This window comes from Mus caroli, unplaced genomic scaffold (assembly GCF_978045245.1).
Source record: "Mus caroli unplaced genomic scaffold, Mus_caroli_1 scaffold_4, whole genome shotgun sequence".
NCBI lineage: Eukaryota > Metazoa > Chordata > Mammalia > Rodentia > Muridae > Mus > Mus caroli.
The window spans coordinates 102,085,217-102,108,026 of NW_028227259.1; the positions used below are offsets into that span (position 1 = coordinate 102,085,217).

A 22,810-nucleotide genomic window follows, 5' to 3' on the forward strand; every position below is an offset into this window, starting at 1 on the left:
CCAGAAGCTCTGACTCTGCAATCCAAGAACCTCCTCTATCCAACATACCTAATCTTAGTCCTCCACACATGTTTTAGAGACTTATAGTTAAATTAATCTCATAAACATTAGCCTAGGAGTCCTTATCCAGATTTTTTTCTATAATCATAATTTTCATGCTTAACTACAGTACCTTTTTTCTATAAATGGGATACCTGTTCTTGAATATATAATTATGAATAGTTACAATTTTTAGAAAAGAATTTCAAAATTGTTGCAAACATGGAAAGCACAGTTGTTTCCACTTTTGAATTCTATTGTTCCTTTAGAGGAAATCCTTAAATCCCTGGTATGGTATGGCATTGTCATGAAGCCAATGATGGCCCCAAGCACAAAGGTAGTTAAAGGTTACCTCCAGCCTAAAGCTGATACTTGGAGCGTCACTTGTCCCAAGATTGCAATGTACATAGTAGGTGTTTTTTGTCACATGTTATGCCCTTTCTCTCAACTCCAATACACTGTTCAATCGTATCCCTCTATCACTTCTACTTCCAGTTAGTATGCATCTAACAATGGAATCCAAATTCTCAGTTATGAGATCGAATTATGGTCTATAACATTAAATAAATATTGTGTTTACATAGTTCAGGACACAAATGGGCTGCAAAGGCACAGTTCATCTTTATTTGTCCCAAATGTGTACATGATTTGAAAAAGCAGGCATATTAATAAAACATGTTGGAGAATCTAGAGCCCCAAACTTGAACTTGTGTCAATCTAGTCTTAATATTCCACCCTTAGCCTGTAAAAGTAGGGAGTTGTATCAATGGCAGAGTTTCTCCATGGAAGAGATTGACAACATACAGGGATGTTCCTTGTAGTGTGTATAACTCGGGAGCTCTATGAAGTCTTATAATATCCGATAATAGAAGGATTTTCAAAGCACCAATGTGCTTTTATAATCTTATTAAAGCCACTTGAAAAAACAGCAATAGACAATATAGACTATAGAATTAAATAGAATATAGAAGCAAACATGCATACAAGATCTTTCCCTTAAGAATTACTAGTCTACTGACATAAAAATATAGATAGCTAAAGTGTTAAAAATTACTCCAATCTAATTTCATGTAGACTATAAAAAACCTTTCTTATATAAAGAAAGTTTGCAGTTCTATTTCCTGTTATAAAACATCTTATTAAACCCAATATTGCAGCTTTCTTTATTGACTTGTGTTTATATATCCATATATCCATGGATATACTAAAATCATACTCCAAACTGGTTGATGAATGTTTGCTAATATCAATCTCTCTGTCTTTTACTAATTAAAGCAACAATGGCATTTGAATTGACTAAGACACCAATAATAAAAGGAGCACAGCCAAACTGGGAGATGCTTAATATGATGGGAATAACAAAAATGAATCACAGTGTAACTGACAGGAATACACACAAAACTTTACAATGGAGTGTGACTGAGGTCAGGTGAAACAGACATGAGCACAGGTCTTCTATGCAATTGAGGCACAGATAACTGAGGCTTGTTGTTAACAAAATGTCAACTAGAAGGTTTGTACTTTTCCTGGGCATCTCAATATGCTGTTCATACCACACTTAAAATGGATTTTCAAAGTAAAAGACAAAAGAAATCTTTAAAAAAAATTTTAAATTATATTTTTAAATTAAAAAATTTTTAAATTTTAAATTATAAAATTTTATATTTATATTTATAAAATTTTATATTTATATTTATAAAATTTTATATTTATATTTATAAAATTTTATATTTATAAAATTATAAAATTTTATATTTATAAAATTTTATATTTATATTTATAAAATTATAAAATTTTAAATTATAAAATTTTTAAATTATATTTTCATGGTCCCTGGTACTCAATTAATAGCTGATAAAGTTAAATTCAAACACACTAAATTCTTTTACAGGAGAAATTAGTAAATAGTGCTCTGACTTATTATTGATTAAATAAAATCAATTAGCCCTGAGAGTCACGGTGCCTTAGTGCACCTGCAGATATATGAGTAATCCAAAATAGGAAGGAGGGCTCCATGCCGAGGCACTCTGATCTAAGAAGTGTCATATGTCATGAAATATGGTTAATATTTAAACCTACAGTAACCTAGTTGACATAGGTGCATTTGTTCCCAACAGACAGACAAACAGACAGATAGATAGATAGTAGACAGATGCATAGCTTCTGGGGAAGATTTCCGTTTTACAATCCATTAAAGAGAATTTTTTTAAAAGTAAGTGAAAATGTCAAAGACTTTCACTGGAAGCACTAATAATTCACCTCCAATTTGCACACACTGAAAATTAAACTGACAACCACTCAAAGAGTTCTTTAAATTGTGGTGACTTCAGATATTCTGAAAGCAAGCACAGCCATTGAATCCTCTGCAGAGCGTTCTTTGCATTAGCTTTGAGAATGATGCAGATTTTAAGTTGAAAAGGGTGGTCTTGGATTTGTGAGCAGTCCAAATAAGCCACTGCAAGTTATGGGCACAGGTGTAAGTTAACGTGCTGTCTAGTTGTGTTCATTAAAAATATTAAAGGGATTAAAGGAATTAAATCATTTCTTTTTATTTTACAGTTATATATGTATTTGACCAAAACAAAATTACAGCCAGCAAGATTGACAGCTTTTAGGAGAAGCCAATGCATATTCAGTATCGTATGAACATTCCCATGTAAGGCACACTGTAAATGCCTCTAATGTTGCATTAGCAACAAATCCTTTTTAATAAGCTGGTGAATTTTAATAAACCACTAAATGTATACACATATATAGTATGTATATATATGTATATATATGTGTACATATATGTATATATGTGTTTACATGTGCACATGTGTATGTATATATGTATATATTAATTTTTTTAAATGTCATGTTTCTGTCATCATTACATTGATAAGGTAAGTTTTGTAAGCACGTATGTAGGAAGCTCTAAGTGCATACTTGAAAGATTTCCTGTTCGTCATCATTTTCTAGTTTTCAACACACGCACTAAAGCCATTTCAGCATTTGAAAATATCTTCCTTACATTATGATGGAAAGTGCTTCTCTTTAACTGTTAGTCTTTCCTTCTCCTTTCTTTGTAGTAAAGAATAAGTCAAACCCTTCCCATGATAGAACTCCTGATGCTTGATGAGGCCAAGTGGCCATCACTCAGGAGCCACGCCTTCACTCAGACTTGGAAGCATGTGATTTAACATTCTCAATTGGACAATGTCTTGAGGGACAGACGTACATGTGTTAAATGGCAATGCCTGTAGCTATATCAGATACTCGGGAAAGAGATACAATGCTGACCAAGTAAATATAACATAACATGCCGATTGGTATACTCAGAAGACACTATGCTATGAAAAAAAAGGAGAACGTTCCATGATGGGAGAAGATTAGAGTAACAAAAAAGATCTTCAGTTTAACTTCCTTCATCAAGATTCTAATGGTTATAATCCAAATAAAGGCATAACTGATGTCCTGGTATCGAGGATGGCAAATTAAATCATCAAGTCTCATTCTTTACAAGAAAGAACAGATTGAATCAATAATGTTTGTATCACCTGCTGCCAACACAAAGGATCTAGGGACTGCACAGATATAGATACACACACATATGTGGGTATGTTTTTGCAAAGAAAGAGAAGCTTGGTAAAAAGCAAACTTCAGCCAACTAAGAAAAAATAAATCAAATTAGTCAATTGGATGCCAGACAAATTAGGCTTAATATTGAAAAGTAACAACGTTCAGGAAAAAAATTTTAACAAATTTTCAAGCCCAGCCCTCACCACCAAGTCACTGCACATCCCAGAGATCCTGTATCAGATTGTTGAAATGACCCACATCTACCATCTCTAACTCCAAGGACTCTGTCTGTGGCTTCCCACACTGCCTTGTAAGAGAAATAATGCTATCACTTTCACTTGATTTAGATATTTATTTCATATTTGCCAGAAGATTCTGGCCAATGTTTTTGCAAGCACATTAAACTATACCATATGCCTCCTTAAGTCATCCTTATCAAGCAAGCTGTAGATTAGGGCTCTGCCTCGTTCTGTTCTGTTTTTCTTTCTTCACAATGTGTTTATGTATGTTTACCCAATTTATTCTGTTCTTTTTGTCAAATTACAGGTTTGAAATCTCAAGTATTCCAGAGCAGCCGCGCTATTGTTGCTGTCTCCCGGAGCACAAGGTCAGAGGACAACCTCTGTGATGCAAGCATGTGTAATGATTGCATAGCACACCTGGAGCCTGAGATCGAGGATAGGAGCCAGTCATATTTAAACTCAAAGAAGGCATCTTACTATAGATAAGCAACTGACACAAATAAACTAAATAATCTACAAAAAAAACTGCTAAGGTAATTTTATAAGTATATGAAGTTTTTATAAAAGAAATTATGTCCAATGAGAAGAGTTGGAAAAAACCCACGTACTTTCACATTTACTTTCTTTCCCATATCCTAAGACATTGTTCATCTTAGCCAAAATCTCTATCAAGTAAATTTGGTAAACACTGATCTATTTCAAAGAAGCTGCTCAAAACCCAATCGCAGATCTGTTCAGCAGGGTTATTCCTAGCTAGGAGCTGCATTGGGCACTTTAAATTTCTTTGTTTTGAAACTTGTTCATTCATTAAATTTGCAATCTGACCAATTCATCCTTACTTTGAATGCATCTTGATCATTCTTTCTCTCCCCCGTCAACACCACATATCCCTTTCCCACATTCGAGTTTTTGTAACCTGTTTTTACTTTGTAATATCAATATTTGAATATAAGACATCTTAGCTATTCTGATGAGGCGGGCTCTTAGTCCCACCTCCCAGAAAACATCCATCTTAGCCCTCATTTAAATCAAAATCCATAAGCACATTAAAAAAGTGCATCACAAAGAGGAGAGAAGGAGTAACGGAGCAGGCTAATGAGCTGAGGCGCGTGTGTGGGGGTCAGCTCTGAGACCATGCATCTGCCTGTGAGGCTCTCTGTCTAGAACTACTTCACCAGTGAGTTGTTAATTATTTAGGTGAGAGAAGAGGGGGACCCATCACCACATCTGTCACCCTCACACAGGACAAGCCTCCCTTCACTGATGGGCCAGATGTGTTCATTTGAAACACAGACTAACTAGCTATTTAATGGGTTTGAATCTTTAGCCAAAAGGTAATTAGGCAAACATATTAAGCATCAGCCGCCTTACAAGGCTAAACTGTCTTGGTTCTGCTGATTTTAATTCAACCTTGTAAGAACTGGCCACGAACAAAAAGGATCTGAAGAGAAGTCAAGGCAAAGAAAATAGTCTAAATGATGTGCAGCATAGGAAGTAGAGAATACAATGGTATTTCCCAGCACCCAGCATATTTACAAACTTCTCTGAAACTTTGCCTTGGTGATTAGCTAAAGTCTGATAGCAAAATAAAACTAAATAGTACAAAAGCAATTCTTTTGGATGAGTCTCCATCCCCAAACATTTTCTACCTACAAGCAAAATATCAATACCAAAAGCTAAATAAATGACCGGTTTTTTTGTACCCAACATTTATCATTATGTGTGAGGTTTTTAAAACTCATGTATCTGAAGTATTTATCCTGTCTGCAAAGCATTAAAGAATGTCACTATGTTACTATGTTACATTATTCAAAAAGAGGTGCCTGGGAGAGAGCAGGTAGATGTGCCTGCTGCTGAGCCTGAGGACCTGAGTCTGATCCCTGGGATACTCATCATAAAGGGGAAGCCAAAAGCCATCCTACGACCTCCACATGAACATAGCAGGCACATATGGACACATGTGCACAGTATACATGCATACAGAGGTAAGCAAAAGTCAAAGTAAATATTTTTAAAAGTTTAACTAATATATGGCATATAATAAGTATAATTTCATTTTGTAACTACATAGAAGAGTAAACTCTCTCCTTTATTAGCCACTTATTTTAAAGTTTCGTGATTTTATGTTCTTGCCAATGGTATGTCCCCCTAAAATAAAATTCTGACCATTTTCTCCTAGCTGATAAAGGCCTCTTCCATCATAAATAGAATGATCTCCTTTAACTTTTTGTATTTATTGGTTAAAAATTTTTTTTTCTTTGAGGAAAAGTTAACCACCTTTCAGCAATCAATCAGTGCTGAGTGAGTTTGCACTAAGGCAGGCACTGGGTCATGCAAGGACGTCTACAGGAAATGAGACTCACAGCATCTATCCTCGAAATAACCATTAAGGATTTGGGGGAAAATCAAGAACAGGTAAAGAGACTGAGGAGGCTTCTGGGTGACAGCAAGTACAAAGGTGACGTTGGACCAAGACTTAAGGAGATAAGAGAACATTATCCCACGTAGAGGGACTAGCAAGGAGGACAGTACTCACAGAGGTATAAGCTGTTGAGTTAAGAGACAGGAAAAAAAAAAAAAAGGGCAGTGGTGTGGCCATAGCTGAGCAGAGAAGCAATGAAGAGAGGAGGCCTGAGGAGTGAGGGTTTGGGTCCTAGAGAAACATAGGAAAACTGTCAGCTCTCCTTTACCTTTGTGTGGGATGAGGAAATTACTCCCAACAATCCTACCTGGAGGGGTCACTAACACAAGCCTATCTATTCCAGTAGGATCACTGAAGCCAAAGTAGAAACATAAAGACCAACAAAGAGATTAATGATTTTGGCAAGAGATAATGAGGACTTTGCCCAGATGGAGCAAGCTGATGTTGAATGTTATGGTCCAAAATTAGTGCTGAGTGAGTTCAAGATAAACTGTGCATGAAATAAGAATGAATCAATTATAATTCAAAGAGGTTTTTTTTTTATCTGAATGACAAAAAAAGATGTTATAATCAATGCAAAGACTAGAAAATATAACTTAGGGACAGACTGAGCCAAGTGACATGAAGACCAGCAACCAACATGAAACTCCAAGTTCAATTAAATAAGTCCAAACTTGAGTGGTTTGCCATGCCTAATACAAGATCACTGAATTCTACTGTATACTTGGGGCAAGATGATGTCATGAAAAACCAAACTATCATCAAGCCCAATGCCTGTCTAAGTCAGTCATGGGCAGGTCATTACTGATGTTATATTATCAGGCAGAACACACACACAATGAGTAATAGTCTAAGTTCTGAAGTAAGATAATATAGCCCGTTTGATCTATTAAAAACACAAAAATGAAACTGTTAGATTGTTTTAGCGCCTGGAAATGCTGTCCAATAGCTATATTGAATACTTTCACAAAAAACAAGTTCTCATGCAGTCTGTAAAATACAAAAACTATTCTGTTTGATTCCATGAAGGAAAAGATAATCTTCATTGTGTGAACACTGTTTTGACTTGAGATTATGTTTACTATGTTTATACTTTACTATACTTTATACTAATATCAGCATTAAATAATTCCATCAGGTGCATCAGCACTACAAACAACTGCACTCATTAATATCAAAGTAGAGATCATCTCAACTTTTTTAGAAATATTTACTTCATAGTAAAGAGTATAAGAAAAATCAGAGAGAAATACCGTAACTATTAAAATTATTTTTGCATTGACGGTTTAAATAAGAGTCTTTATTCTTCATGGTCTACTGTCACAGAAAAGGAAGAGGGAGTGTAGGATTGACTGAAATGCAAAATAAAACACAAATTAATATGTACCGTGAGCCTCATTCCACTTGATTTTATATTTAATATTGATTCAATTCCATAGCAAACATTTCAAATCTTACTTTGGAACACCTAGGTGTGTGTGTTTTTGTGTATATACATTCAGTACTATAAAGGTCAAACTAACGGGTGAGTGACCCTGGTTATGTGCAGGCCACTGAGTAAGTTTTAGGCCAGCCTGGGCTATATGACACCTTGTACTCAAAAGACACAAGAAGGAAACGAAATTACCAGTGTGCAATTGCTGTTTTATGGGAATCTGTTGCATGTTTTATGCTTAGTTTTTATTTGGTTGCTATTTGTTTTTATTAAGTGAAGAAAGGCTTTTATGTGGTAACACAGAGAGAGAGAGAGACAGAGAGAGACAGAGACAGAGAGAGCCCCTCACAGAGCAGAGCAGTCACCAGTCACTCAGGAGCCAGGAATCCATTTTGAGTTGTCTTTGCAATGCACTTACTCTCCATCTTTGTTCAGGACGGGTGCAGGACAAAGGATGGAACTGGGCTGAATGCTCACTGGCTTCTCACCTAAAATAAAGAATATCATTTAGTTAATAACAAGTTGCACATCACTAATACAGTCTCATTTTTAAAGTACCACACATTCTAAAATAAGAACTAAGATGGTGAGTATGAGAAAGACACACACACACACACACACACATTTAAATTCTGGCTAAAAAGGCAAAAGAAAAAGAAAATCAAAAAATGAAGAGTTACAAAATCTTGATACAAAATTATGGTAAATCAAAAATTAGATTTCTTTGCTAAGATGGTAATATACAATTATAAATATAACTTTTTATCCTGAATGTTTCAAATACCTAAGCCACTCAAGGGTAAATTAGATATTATTTCTAAGAGACAAAATTTAGGATGAATGAACAAAGAAAGACTAGGACCTAAGTATAAATAAATTTGACAAGATAGCTGTCGCTACAACATATAAGCACACCTTAACAAGCTAGATGCTTAAACTCCCTTAGAGTTTTAACAGTGTGTGTGACAATTCATCAAGGAGTGGAACTATTGAAGAAATTTACATATACAAATGGATCATCTCAGAATGTGAATAATGAAAATACTCTTCCACCTCCATGTATTTGAGAACTGAATTCAATAAACTGAATCTTATCAATGTCTATATTATAATCAAGCCAAATGTGCAATCCAAAAGAGTCATATAAACCCAGCACTGTCATACTAATAACTATTGAACAGAAATAAAGTTAGGCTTCTCAACTATGGAATTTGTTATGCATATTTTACAAATATCATTTTGCCTTAACAAATGGTGTTCCTCATACAGAGAAGAGAGATTGCTGCCCATATTTACTAAGCTGAGATGCTCACCATTTTAATCTAACAAGCACATACTGACAATTTGCTGTGTGGCCAATACTATGCTAATACCATCAAACAAACAGCAGAGTTATAGATTCATCTCTTTAAAACAGCTCTACCAGAGTTCATTGATTTTAGAGACCGAAATACCCATTGATTGAAAAGACCATTTTACTATTGAACTAACATACTTAGGAAAGTAAGACCCACTGATGGGCAGACTACCACTCAACTCAGTTCTAGAGAACCCTGGAGGTATAAAAGGCCAACAGCACAAAAATCAAACCAAATGACAACACAAGAAATTCTTCAAGAAACTGAAAGGTTACTTGATAGTAAGTATTGAGAAGAGATGGCAAAACCCAACAATAACACTAAGGCAACAGGCAGTGAAGTTGTCGGACACAATTGCATTTTAAGCCAAGAGTAACAAAATATAAGTCTGGACAAAGAGCAATTTGATCACATGAGTGATGAAGTTAGTCCAAAACTTAGTATTTGGTATTCTTTCTTTCTTTCTTTCTTTCTTTCTTTCTTTCTTTCTTTCTTTCTTTCTTTCTTTCTTTCTTTCTTTCTTGTTTTTGTTTTTTGGTATTTTTCGAGACAGGGTTTCTCTGGATAGCCCTGGCTGTCCTGGAACTCACTTTGAAGACCAGGCTGGCCTTGAACTCAGAAATCCACCTGCCTCTGTCTCCCAAGTGCTGGGATTAAAGGTGTGTGCCACCGCCTAGCTTTTTTTTTTTTTTTTAACTTTCATCTCTGCTTGTTATTAGCTGTTTCACCACAGGATGGTAATTCATACATCAAAGACCATCTTCTGAATAATGAGATTACTGAGAACAGGGTCTAGTGTTTATTAAGTCATGAGCAAGTATTACCTCTATGAAATAATTATTATTCATATTATTATAGAAGCTTTATTTTTTCTCTAATGAAAAACTGTAGCATAGCTGAATTTAATTGAATGAGAAGAAAGGAAGGAAGGAAGGAAGGAAGGAAGGAAGGAAGGAAGGAAGGAAGGAAGGAAAGAAGGGAGAGAGAGAGAGAGAAAGAAAGAAAGAAAGAAAGAAAGAAAGAAAGAAAGAAAGAAAGAAAGAAAGAAAGAAAGAAAGAAAGAAAGAAAGAAAGAAAGAAAGAAAATTTTAGGTTACAGAGATGGCCCTTTTCCAGTAGAGGTGGGTTTGAGGATGCTGCTTTTCCAGTAGAGGTGGGTTTGAGCCCCAGCACCCACATAACAGTTTACAACCATCTATAACATGTCTTCTTCTAGTCTCTGCAGACACTAGGCACAAACATGTATAGGCGAAATACTCACACACATAAAATAAAAATAAATGCTTCTTAAAGAAGAAAACATCCTCAAGATTCTGCGCGACAAAGACATTTAGGTGACGCTGGTATTCCTGGGGACTTACTCTTTGTATATGTGCTGTTTGCAGTGAATGTACAGAGGACACTGCCATCATGACTGATCGACGTGACTGCTCTTCCAGTCAGAACAACTTGAAATTTCTCTAGAGATAAAAAAGAAAAAAATAAATAAAGAAAAAAAAAAGGTGAGCCCTGTAACCAATGGTTTTTTAAGAACAGCCACAATATCGGGAGCTTCAGCACATATTTCCACACTCGATCCTCTCCACCAATAACCGTGATTATGAGACTCCAGCCAAGCTTGCTTCCTTTAGACTCTCTAGGTAGAGATAGTGGAGATGGCATTCATTGTTGCACGAAGCTGCTACTTTGGTTTTTATTAGAGTGTTTTCCAGTAGTAACCCAGGTATTAGAATTAAAATAGAGCAATAATTACCTGGCTTATTTCTGTTCCCCCAATTCTATTCTTATAGACTTTCCAAGAAAGAATGCGCTCTTTCTCTTTTCTCTCTCAGTCACTAAGTTCAGGAAGTAAATAAAACAAACAACTTGTCAACCTGTTTTGTCAGCTTACAGTACAGCAGATGTTCTGCTGTTTGGATTACTGGCAGCCGTGACAGGGACTAGAGGAACCTGCTTTACTCTCTCCCTATCTACAATGTCTAAAGACACTGAATTTTAGAAAAGGAATGAATATGAAAGAATATGCTAGAAGAAAAGTTGGCAGACCCAATCTCTTAATGGGCAGAGAAGACGTGCTGCGTGACTACAATCGAATATGTAAGCGATCCCAATGGTGATGGCCTCTTGTCCCAAAGGCAAACTGAAGTAAGAGAAATGTTACAGAGTTGATCTGAGTAAATTACAATTTAGGAATTTGACAGCTCTGTGGCAAAGGGAGTTTGGGAGCCCCACCAAAAAAAAAGTCAGCAAGGCTCTTCTAGAAAGAACATAGGAAAAATGCCAGTGTATACATGTGTGTACACTCACACACATTCACATCATAGATCTATCTTGTGGGAAAGTTCCTACTTTAATAGTATAAATATGTTGGTTGAACTGAAGGTCTGGGGTTTGGAGGTTTTGTTCTTATTTTTCAACATGTATTAAATATATATCTCAAATTTTGTTGAAGTTTACAAACCAGGCAAAATCACTTGTGATGCCGAAATGGACTTTTATACTCAGAGTTCCTTCAGGTTAATTCACCCTAACACCCTCTATCTTTCTGGACTTCTCCCTCCTACCATCAAGCCTGACACACTGTCACCAGCTACCAAAGCAAAGCCTACCGGCCACTCTCCATTAACTGCGTCATCAAAAGAGAAGTACTCATATGTTCTAACAATGTACAGGTATACCTAACATGTAATTCAGTAAGAGCATGACACTGTTGTCAGAAGGACAATGACTCACATATACTGAATCTCCGAACCTGCCTCTGCCTCACTTTCTCCATCTGCAAACTTGGACTATACAACTCCTGAAGAGTAATGTTAAGGTGACTAGGTAAAACTGTAGATTCAAGGAACATGGCTTGGAAGGCTCAAGAAGGGATGTAATAAAGACAAGCTATTATCTTAATGTAGTTTCCACCTACTTGCCTATGTTTTTCCTAGAAAACTAATGTTCTCCATCCTTAGAAAAGACCCCACTGCTCTGGAATGTTCCCGTGCATGTTTCCTGCTCCCTGTCTCAATGATCATGTATTAGGGAGCTAAGGGATGCAGGGCTAGAGAACACATCCATCCGGTAACCACGATGTTCTGTAATAAATTACATATGATATATTCCCCTTCTCCTTGTTCAGGATGGGACTTTTTTTCTCCTTTTCTAAATAAAGTTGTGCTAAAAAGAACTCTAGGTCAACTTGAAGAGGAAAGTCGGCTGGGGAGAAGCAGACTGCCTGGGCAAGGATGTCTGGGAGGTGGGAACCTGAGCCTGCTTTGAGAAGCAGCTGATGAAGCCACCTGCTTCCTTCCTGCACTCTGCCCCTAAGTCACTTCCCTATGAGCCTGGAGCTTGCAGACATGGCCAGGTCATTAGAGCATAGAGCTCTGCAGTTCCAAATACAACCCAATCAGATAAAGGAGTCTATATTTTATTTTATTTGCCATAGAAAAGGTCTTAAACATGAACTGAATATACAGAACATTCTAAAAGCCTGTCACACAATATGCTCATTATTTAAAATAACATTTGAATCTTAAAAATTTGAATTTAAAATAGAAATATTTCAAGGAATTATTTAAAAATTCTTACACAAAAAAAGATGCCAAAAAAGTTAATTTTGCTATTCTCCTTCCAACATGAGTTTCAAATCATATCTTTCAGCTAGGGGGGAAAGAAAAATAATGTCTTACATGGTATTTTTAAACTCTAAACACTTACCCCCTACACAGACACTTGAAGGACTCAATTCCAGGATTTCAGTACATGATTGAGCTAATATCTGAAAAGGATAAAAAAAAAAAGAATAAGCTATAAGACTAATTGTAGCATGTGAGTCCCATGATTATTAACAAAGTCGAGGTCCACTGCCTATATCAAAAGATGTCAGAGAAAAGTCAAATCACCACAACACATAGAGCTACAAAACTCTGTGTAGGCACTGTGTTGTCTCAGGGTCTAACACTGTACATGGTAAATCCCCTATTTTATCAGAGTAAACCCAGATGAACACAGGAAAACTGAGCACGGCCTCAAAATCTGAACAGATTAACTACAATTTCCTCATATCAATACCAATGCTATCCTTCCCAGTCCAGCCAAAACAACAAGACAGCAAATCAAACTGCCTGCTCAATCCTGCTGTTCTTTATGTTTTCTGTTTTGAAGTTCAAAGATTACCAACCCATAACAGCTTCTTTCTTTGACAACGTGTTCCTAGTCCATTTCCCAGGCTTAGCTCCCAGGGGACACAACTCCCTTGCATGTATCAAACATCACACTTGCAGAACGCAGATCCCTTGTGAAAACCAAACAATTATTCTCAAACACAGTCTGCACTCAAGCATGTACAACGCACTGACTCAGAACCGCTCCACTTAAAGCGCTCTGAGACACAGAAACCACCGCACGAGGCACAGGGCTACGAGTGAGGAACAATGAAGTAAGCTGCGCCTGATAGTCACCAGAGTTCTGCCTCTATTTTTAGAAACTCCTCTGCACTGCATTATCAAAGTCAGACAAAGTCCAGATGGTCTGTGATCAGCGTTCCGCTCCTGATAGAACTTGAAGACAGATGAAGTGCAGAGGTGGTCACATCCCCTGCTTGTAACCAGACAGGACGGAAATCCCGCAGCAAAAAAAAAATTGCAAACCTTTCCTGTGCTATTGAATTACAGAGGAAATTCAGACACTCAGCGTCTAAAACCACCTGTGAAATCACGGACCTATCCATGCTGAACGAGCCTCTGAATAAGAGACATCGTTTGAACCTTTGAAAGTTTTTTCCAAATGAATACAATTTTTCATGTATGATTGAGTCTTCACTACAAACCGCATAAGATTTGATATTTGAAAAAAAAAAAAAAGCCACCAAAATTCTTGGATAACAACACTGGGGACCAATGGTAAAATCCAACATACTCTCCCTGGAGGGATGGAATCTCTGGTCAATAACACCTTTAAATATTTTCACAGAATTTGTGTAACAGACTCTAAAGGAGAAAACTTGTGTGGGCTAAGACTAAACCGAAAATATTCCAACTAATAAAAAAGGGCCTGATTGATATAGCTTAGGCTAATAAAGGAAAGTTTTCTTAAAAAAAAAAATAGGGAGTCATAAAGTTGGCACCAGTGTGTGACATAAGCCAGGTGAATTTGCTGAACATGGCCTCCCTTCTCCAGAACTCGAGCCTTGTGTTGAGAACGGAACTTGCTTCATCCATGAGAAGATACTTTTTGGAAAAAAAATCAATCAGCTTACAGAGCAGAACTACCCCATGATGAACAGCCTGTTCTGTACATACAATGTAACCAATAACTGTTTAGGTTGAAAAAATAAACTAGAAATAACATTTAAAAGGTCTCTCTAGTCAACAAACCAATAATCACATCGGGACACAGATAAGTCAAGACAGTTTTTTAAGAAAAAGCACCTAGCCCTTCTATAAATTATGAATTTTACAAATGCGGGATGATATAATTTAAAAGAAAGTTTATCAAAATCACTTCCAAATGAAAAAAATAGTCAGAGAAGAGGTGGGTAGACAAGACTGAAGAGAGAGTTAATACAGATTTAGAAATAAAAATGACTTGTAAATTTGTTTTCCTCATCTAGAATTTACCATATTCTATATTAAGATGGCAATAACTAGACACTGAATACTTTAATGTTGGAATGTAGTTTACGTGCAATACTTTAAACTGTAATTACATTAAAGCACAATAGTTCATTTTTTAAAAAAATAAATCTTCTATACAAGAAGTGACCAATGAGAAGCTCAAGATGTCAAAATGGAGATCTTTTAGGGAAAGAAAACAAGAAAACAGGGGCGTTACAAGACTGTGGATAGGATATCGCTTGGAGAAGATGCCCAGCCTAACACCCTGCGCTCACAGGGATGCCTGACAGGGACAGAGGGAGGAAAGTCAGAAAACTTATCCAAAGCAGGAGGCTTATGGCTCTGGTGAAAAGGGACTTGGATTCCTACATTTAGGATAGGCCTGAAAAAATGTCTAGGCCTAAAATCAAGATGGTTTTAATGAAACAGCGATTCCTGGGGCAGATGGGTCCGCAGTGGTACAGAAGAATACTCTTGCACTTTGTGTGGTTCAGAGGGAAGGTGCTGGACCCAACACCATCTTCAGAAAGAAGCTACTTTGAAACTAAACTATCCTTAGGGGCTGAGGTTGGGGAACTGTCACAGGGCAGGGAGTTGGAATTTAGTCTGCAACCATCCCAGGGTAAGTACAGCTTTTAATGCAGTTGTAAACAGCTGGAGGTAGAAGTAGAAGCCCCAAAGCCCAAAACAGTAGAAGCCCCAAAGCCAAAAACAGAACGCAGCAGGAAAGCTAGACTCAGGAAGTGGAGTATGGAAGTGAGGTAGGTAGCTTCCCCTCTTAGTTTCCTGGAGCAGGTCTAATTAATTATGAATACTCTGAATTTGGGTCACTTGGAGATTAGAAGCTCAATGAGAACAACCCACCACTGGAACTAATTACCTGTTAGGCATTGCTGTAGAACCTAAATCCTAAATCTCTCCCATGCTCCACTAACACTACAGCTGCATCCCGGGAGGCGGGAGAAGGATAAAATATTCAGGAGAGCCTCCTACTTGTTCAGAGCTCAGTGTGTAGCCTTTCACACTCCCTGGGGATTTGGGAGACACCAAGAGAAAAACATTAGCTACCTTAGGGAACAGTATGGACTGTAGCATCCAGAAGGGTGAGAGAGTCTACACAGAGCAGACTGCAAAGCTAACCGTGAGCAGCCCTGGCACTGTTATGCAAAGGAGGGAAACTGTGCAAATAAAACCTTGAGACCCCCAAAGTATGATACTCAACAGGAATATCTCCCAATACAACCAGAAGCCATACACGCAATCACAGCACACAGACACCATAAATATGAAAAGGCAAAGCATCATGACTCCTTCAACACAGCAGAATTCTGCAACTACTGATTGAAGACACCAAGAACACTCCTAAAAAAATGTTCCACAAAGAGAAAGAGACAGAGAAAGCAAAGGGCCAAAGTCATTCTCCAAAGCCAGTAATGCTCTGATACCAACTAGATTAAAACATAAAACACTCATGCACACACATGCATGGATGCACACACACACACACACACATACACACACACACACACACACACACACACACACAGGTACATATACACACAGAGAATAAAGACAGATGGACAGATGGACAGACAGACAGACAAACAGGGAGGTCTGTAGACCAATTTCTCTGGTGAACATTAACAAAGTTCTTACAATCACACTCTTGTGAATATATCCAGAATTGCACATATGAAGCTGCAGAGATTCTCCGTGGCTGTTAGAGCACTTTCTGTTTTAGGAAAAAATGCAGTTTACCAGCACCTGCATGTTAGACCACAAGCATCTGTAACACCACTTCCAGGGAAGAGGAGGTCTTCTTCTGGCCCCTGCAGGCACCAGATATGCACATGTTACACATACATGCATGCAGGCACATATTTCATATACATGAAATAAAAGTAAATTCTGTTTTTAAAAACTTATCAAAAAAATCACAAATGCATTATGACCAAGCCAGTCTTACCCCAGGTAAGGAATACAAGATTAGTTCAATCAAGTAATGCAACACAGAGAGACTTAAAAGACAAAAAACACATCAATGCCTCAATAGATGTAAAAAGGCCTTTGACAAACTTCATCTCCCTTCCTGATAAATGCCCTTAAAAGCAGGAATTAAAAAAATAGACTCACATATACTAAAGATTATGTACAATAATTTTATAGACAATATAATACTAAATGGGGAAAAAGCAGGAAACATTTTCTCTAAAATAAGAAATGAGACAAGAGTGTCTATTCTCACTGTTCTCGTTCAATATAGTACTCTTCAGTTTTAACTCAACCAAAGCTGTAAGAGAAAGACATTAAATGGAATACAAACAGGAAAGGAAAAACATGAGGTATCCCTATTTGCAGATGACATGATCCTGTAGTTATAAGGAGCCTAGTGACTTTAACAGAACATGCTTATTTATTATAAACACTTTCAGCTCTTGCCTCCAGTTTCCTACCCTGTGTGAGTTTTTATCCTGACTTCCTTTGATGAACTGTGCTGTAGAAAGAAGTGTAAGCAGAATAAACCCTTCCCTTTCCAAAAAAAAAAAAATAAAAAAAAATAAACACTTTCAGAAGAGTCTCACGGTAGCCACTGAACATCATCTACTCAGCAACCTTTCTATATGCCAATAAAAACATTCCCAAGGATGAAACAAGGAAAATATAACATTCACAATAGCGTCAAGGAAAGCGAAATATTGGAAATAAACCTAACAAAAGAGGTGAAGACCTCTATGTTAAAAATGTTAAGACAGCTATAAAAGAAACTGAAGAGGACACGGCCCAGGGCTCCCATGTTCAAGAGAAAGAAGACACTGTGAAGACTGCCATCCAGCCAAAGGCAATCTGCAGATTAAATACAAACCCCATCAAAATCCCAATAAAATTCTTTGTAGAACTAGAAAAATTAATTCCAAAATTCTTATGGAAGTACAAAATCCCTGACTCTCCAGAACAATGCTTAATGGACAAAGAAATAGTGGCAGAATCACAACACTCTATGTGAACATTCCTACAGACTACAGTGCCACAGGAACTAAATCACAACACTCTATGTCAACACTCCTACATACTACAGTGCCACAGACACAAAACCACAACACCCTATGTCAACACTCCTACAGACTACAGTGTCACAGGAACTAAATCAATACTCTAATGCCATTAAAAAATAAGACAAATATGCAAAAAGGCCAGAATAGTACAGGAATTCTACAGAGCTGGATGTAGCCATCGAATTTTTGACAAAGATATTAAATATGTATTTTGGAAAATGATACTCTTCAATAAATGGTGATAGAAAAACCAAACATCTACCTTATTATTCATTCCTATATGGGAATGAGGTTCAGTCCATATCTCTCACACTGTATAAACATAAATTCAAAATTAATCATCGACTTTAATACCTGAATCCTTGAAACTGCTAGAGGAAACACCAATAAAGAACCTTAAAGATGTAGGCACAGGCAAGGTCTCTCTGAAAAAATTAATCTAACAGCATAGAACAGAACTCCAAGAGCTGGCAAATAGGATTCTAAAAAATTGAAAAGCTTCAGCACAGCCCAGGAAAGCAGAGAATGAGAAAGATCTTCATAAACTACACAGCTCACATGGGTTTAATATCCAGTCTATATAAAGAATTTAAAAATCAAGCACCAATAAAATCAACTCATTCAATGAATGAATGGGCTCCTGGACAGAATAAACAGTCCTCCATAGGAAGATAGGAGTGGCCAAAAAATGTGAAAAGTACTCAACAGCCTTAGTCATCAGGGAAGCACAAATTAAAAGCAGTTTAGCTTCCATGTCACTCCAGTTAGAATGGCTGTCATCAAGCACACGGGGAAACACAGAATAGTGAGGAGGAAAGGAAAGAACCAATGCCTGCTGCCTGGCTGTTCTTTCACTCTTGCTGTCAAGTGCATCTGCTCTGCTGCTGTCACTGCTGCTGCTGTATAGTTTCTCACTGTATAGAGCCCAGTTTCTTTGTACTCTATGTCATAGATACCACACGTATGCATGTGCAAATATATACATATGTGCACACATGCATACATAAGTGCATATACAGACTCACACATAAACATGTTTAAATGCTTTCTTAAGAAAACAAACTAAACATAGAACATGACACAGCCATACCACTCTTTTTTTTTACTTATTTTTTTTTAATTTTTAATATTTTTATTACATATTTTCCTCAGTTACATTTCCAATGCTATCCCAAAAGTCCCCCATAGCGCCCCCCACTTCCCTACCCACCCATTCCCATTCTTTTGGCCCTGGCATTCCCCTATATTGGGGCATATAAAGTTTGCAAGTCCAATGGGCCTCTCTTTCCGATGATGGCCGACTAGGCCATCTTTCGATACATATGCAGCTAGAGACAAGAGCTCCGGGGTTCTGGTTATTATATCATGTTGTTCCGACAATAAGGTTGCAGATCCCTTTAGCTCCTTGGGTACTTTCTCTAGCTTCTCCATTGGGAGCCCTGTGATACATCCAATAGCTGACTGTGAACATCCACTCCTGTGTTTGCTACACCCCGGCATCGTCTCACAAGAGACAGCTATATTTGGGTCCTTTCAGCAAAATCTTGCTAGTGTATGCAATGGTGTCAGCATTTAGAAGCTGATTATGGGAAGGATCCCTGGATACGGCAGTCTCTAAATGGTCCATCCTTTCATCACAGCTACGAACTTTCTCTCTGTAACTCCTTCCCTGGGTGTTTTGTTCCCAATTCTAAGAAGGGGCACAGTGTCCACACTTTGGTCTTCATTCTTCTTGAGTTTCATGCGTTTAGTAAATTGTATCTTATATCTTGGGTATCCTAAGTTTTGGGCTAATATCCACTTATCAGTGAATACATATTGTGTGAGTTCTTTTGTGATTGCGTTACCTCACTCAAGATGATGCCCTCCAGGTCCATCCATTTGGCTAGGAATTTCATAAATTCATTCTTTTTAATAGCTGAGTAGTACTCCATTGTGTAAATGTACCATAATTTCTGTATCCATTCCTCTGTTGAGGGACATCTGGGTAATTTCCAGCTTCTGGCTATTATAAATAGGGCTGCTATGAACATAGTGGAGCATGTGTCCTTTTTACCGGTTGGGACATCTTCTGGATATATGCCCAGGATAGGGATTGCTGGATCCTCCGGTAGTACTATGTCCAATTTTCTGAGGAACCGCCAGACTGATTTCCAGAGTGGTTGTACAAGCTTGCAATCCCACCAACAATGGAGGAGTGTTCCTCTTTCTCCACATCCTCGCCAGCATCTGCTGTCACCTGAATTTTTGATCTTAGCCATTCTGACTGGTGTGAGGTGGAATCTCAGGGTTGTTTTGATTTGCATTTCCCTAATGATTAAGGATGTTGAACATTTTTTCAGGTGCTTCTCTGCCATTCAGTATTCCTCAGGTGAGAATTCTTTGTTCAGTTCTGAACCCCATTTTTTAATGGGGTTATTTGACTTTCTGGTGTCCACCTTCTTGAGTTCTTTATATATATTGGATATTAGCCCCTTATCTGATTTAGGATAGGTGAAGATCCTTTCCCAATCTGTTGGTGGTTTTTTTGTCTTATTGATGGTGTCATTAGCCTTGCAGAAGCTTTGCAGTTTCATGAGGTCCCACTTGTCAATTCTCGATCTTACAGCACAAGCCATCACTGTTCTATTCAAGAATTTTTCCCCTGTGCCCATATCTTCAAGGCTTTTCCCCACTTTCTCCTCTATAAGTTTCAGTGTCTCTGGTTTTATGTGAAGTTCCTTGATCCACTTAGACTTGACCTTAGAACAAGGAGATAGGAATGGATCGAATAGCATTCTTCTACATGTTAACAACCAGTTGTGCCAGCACCATTTGTTGAAAATGCTGTCTTTCTTCCACTGGATGTTTTTAGCTCCCTTGTCGAAGATCAAGTGACCGTAGGTGTGTGGGTTCATTTCTGGGTCTTCAATTCTATTCCATTGGTCTATTTGTCTGTCACTATACCAGTACCATGCAGTTTTTATCACAATTGCTCTGTAGTAGAGCTTTAGGTCCGGCATGATGATTCCACCAGAGGTTCTTTTATCCTTGAGAAGAGTTTTTGTTATCCTAGGTTTTTTGTTATTCCAGATGAATTTGCAGATTGCACTTTCTAATTCGTTGAAGAATTGATTTGGAATTTTGATGGGGATTGCATTGAATCTGTAGATTGCATTTGGCAAGATAGCCATTTTTACAATGTTGATCCTGCCAATTCATGAGCATGGGAGATCTTTCCATCTTCTGAGATCTTCTAGAATTTCTTTCTTCAGAGACTTGAAGTTTTTATTATACAGATGGTTCACTTCCTTAGTTAGAGTCACGCCAAGATATTTTATATTATTTGTAACTATTGAGAAGGGTGTTGTTTCCCTAATTTCTTTCTCAGCCTGTTTATTCTTTGTGTAGAGAAAGGCCATTGATTTGTTTGAGTTAATTTTATATCCAGCTACTTCACCGAAGCTGTTTATCAGGCTTAGGAGTTCTCTGGTGGAATTTTTAGGGTCACTTATATATACTATCATATCATCTACAAAAAGTGATATTTTGAATTCATCTTTTCCAATTTGTATCCCTTTGATCTCCTTTTGTTGTCGAATTGCTCTGGCTAGGACTTCAAGTACAATGTTGAATAGGTATGGAGAAAGTGGACAGCCTTGTCTAGTCCCTGATTTTAGTGGGATTGCTTCAAGCTTCTCACCATTTCCTTTGATGTTGGCTACTGGTTTGCTGTAGATTGCTTTTATCATGTTTAGGTATGGGCCTTGAATTCCTGATCTTTCCAAGACTTTTATCATGAATGGCTGTTGGATCTTGTCATATGCTTTTCCCGCATCTAACGAGATGACCATGTGGTTTTTGTCTTTGAGTTTGTTCATATACTGGATTACGTTGATGGATATCCATATATTGAACCATCCCTGCATCCCTGGGATGAAACCTACTTGGTCAGGATGGATGATTGTTTTTATGTGTTCTTGGATTCGGTTAGCAAGAACTTTATTGAGGATTTTTGCATCAATATTCATAAGGGATATTGGTCTGAAGTTTTCTATCTTTGTTGGGTCTTTTTGTGGTTTAGGTATCAGAGTAATTGTGGCTTCATAGAATGAGTTGGGTAGATTACCTTCTGTTTCTATTTTGTGGAATAGTTTGTGAAGAACTGGGATTAGATCTTCTTTGAAGGTCTGATAGAACTCTGCACTAAACCCATCTGGTCCTGGGCTTTTTTTAGTTGGGAGACTATTAATGACTGCTTCTATTTCTTTGGGGGATATAGGGCTGTTTAGATCATTAACCTGATCTTGATTCAACTTTGGTACCTGGTATCTGTCTAGGAACTTCTCCATTTCATCCAGGTTCTCCAGTTTTGTTGAGTATAGCCTTTGGTAGAAGGATCTGATGGTGTTTTGGATGTCTTCAGGATCTGTTGTTATGTCTCCTTTTTCATTTCTGATTTTGTTAATTAGGATGCTTTCCCTGTGCCCTCTAGTGAGTCTGGCTAAGGGTTTATCTATCTTGTTGATTTTCTCAAAGAACCAGCTCCTTGATTGGTTGATTCTTTGAATAGTTTTTCTTGTTTCCACTTGGTTGATTTCGCCCCTGAGTTTGATTATTTCCTGCCGTCTACTCCTCTTGGGTGAATTTGCTTCCTTTTGTTCTAGTGCTTTTAGGTATGTTGTGAAGCTGCTAATGTGTGCTCTCTCTAGTTTCCTTTTGGAGGCACTCAGAGCTATGAGTTTTCCTCTTAGAAATGCTTTCATTGCATCCCATAAGTTTGGGTATGTTGTGGCTTCATTTTCATTGAACTCTAAAAAGTCCTTAATTTCTTTCTTTATTCCTTCCTTAACCAAGGTATCATTGAGAAGAGTGTTGTTCAGTTTCCACGTGAAGGTTGGCTTTCTATTATTTATTTTGTTATTGAAGATCAGCCTTAGTCCATGGTGATCTGATAGGATGCATGAGACAATTTCAATATTTTTGTATCTGTTGAGGCCTGTTTTGTGACCAATTATGTGGTCAATTTTGGAGAAGGTACCATGAGGTGCTGAAAAGAAGGTGTATCCTTTTGTTTTAGGATAGAATGTTCTGTAGATATCTGCCAGATCCATT

General features: G+C 37.4%; 1 protein-coding gene across 1 annotated transcript in view; it reads right to left on the reverse strand.

Moving 5' to 3' along the window:
• Antxr2 (ANTXR cell adhesion molecule 2) overlaps positions 1–22,810 on the reverse strand; it is a 135,966-nt gene that overhangs the window by 80,467 nt on the left and 32,689 nt on the right. Inside the window, exons 8-10 of the mRNA XM_021163097.3 lie at positions 12,766–12,826; positions 10,419–10,517; positions 8,118–8,187 (exon numbers count right to left, since the gene is read on the reverse strand). Coding sequence (XP_021018756.1) covers positions 8,118–8,187; positions 10,419–10,517; positions 12,766–12,826 — 230 coding nt within the window. The remainder of the gene's footprint in view (positions 1–8,117; positions 8,188–10,418; positions 10,518–12,765; positions 12,827–22,810) is intronic.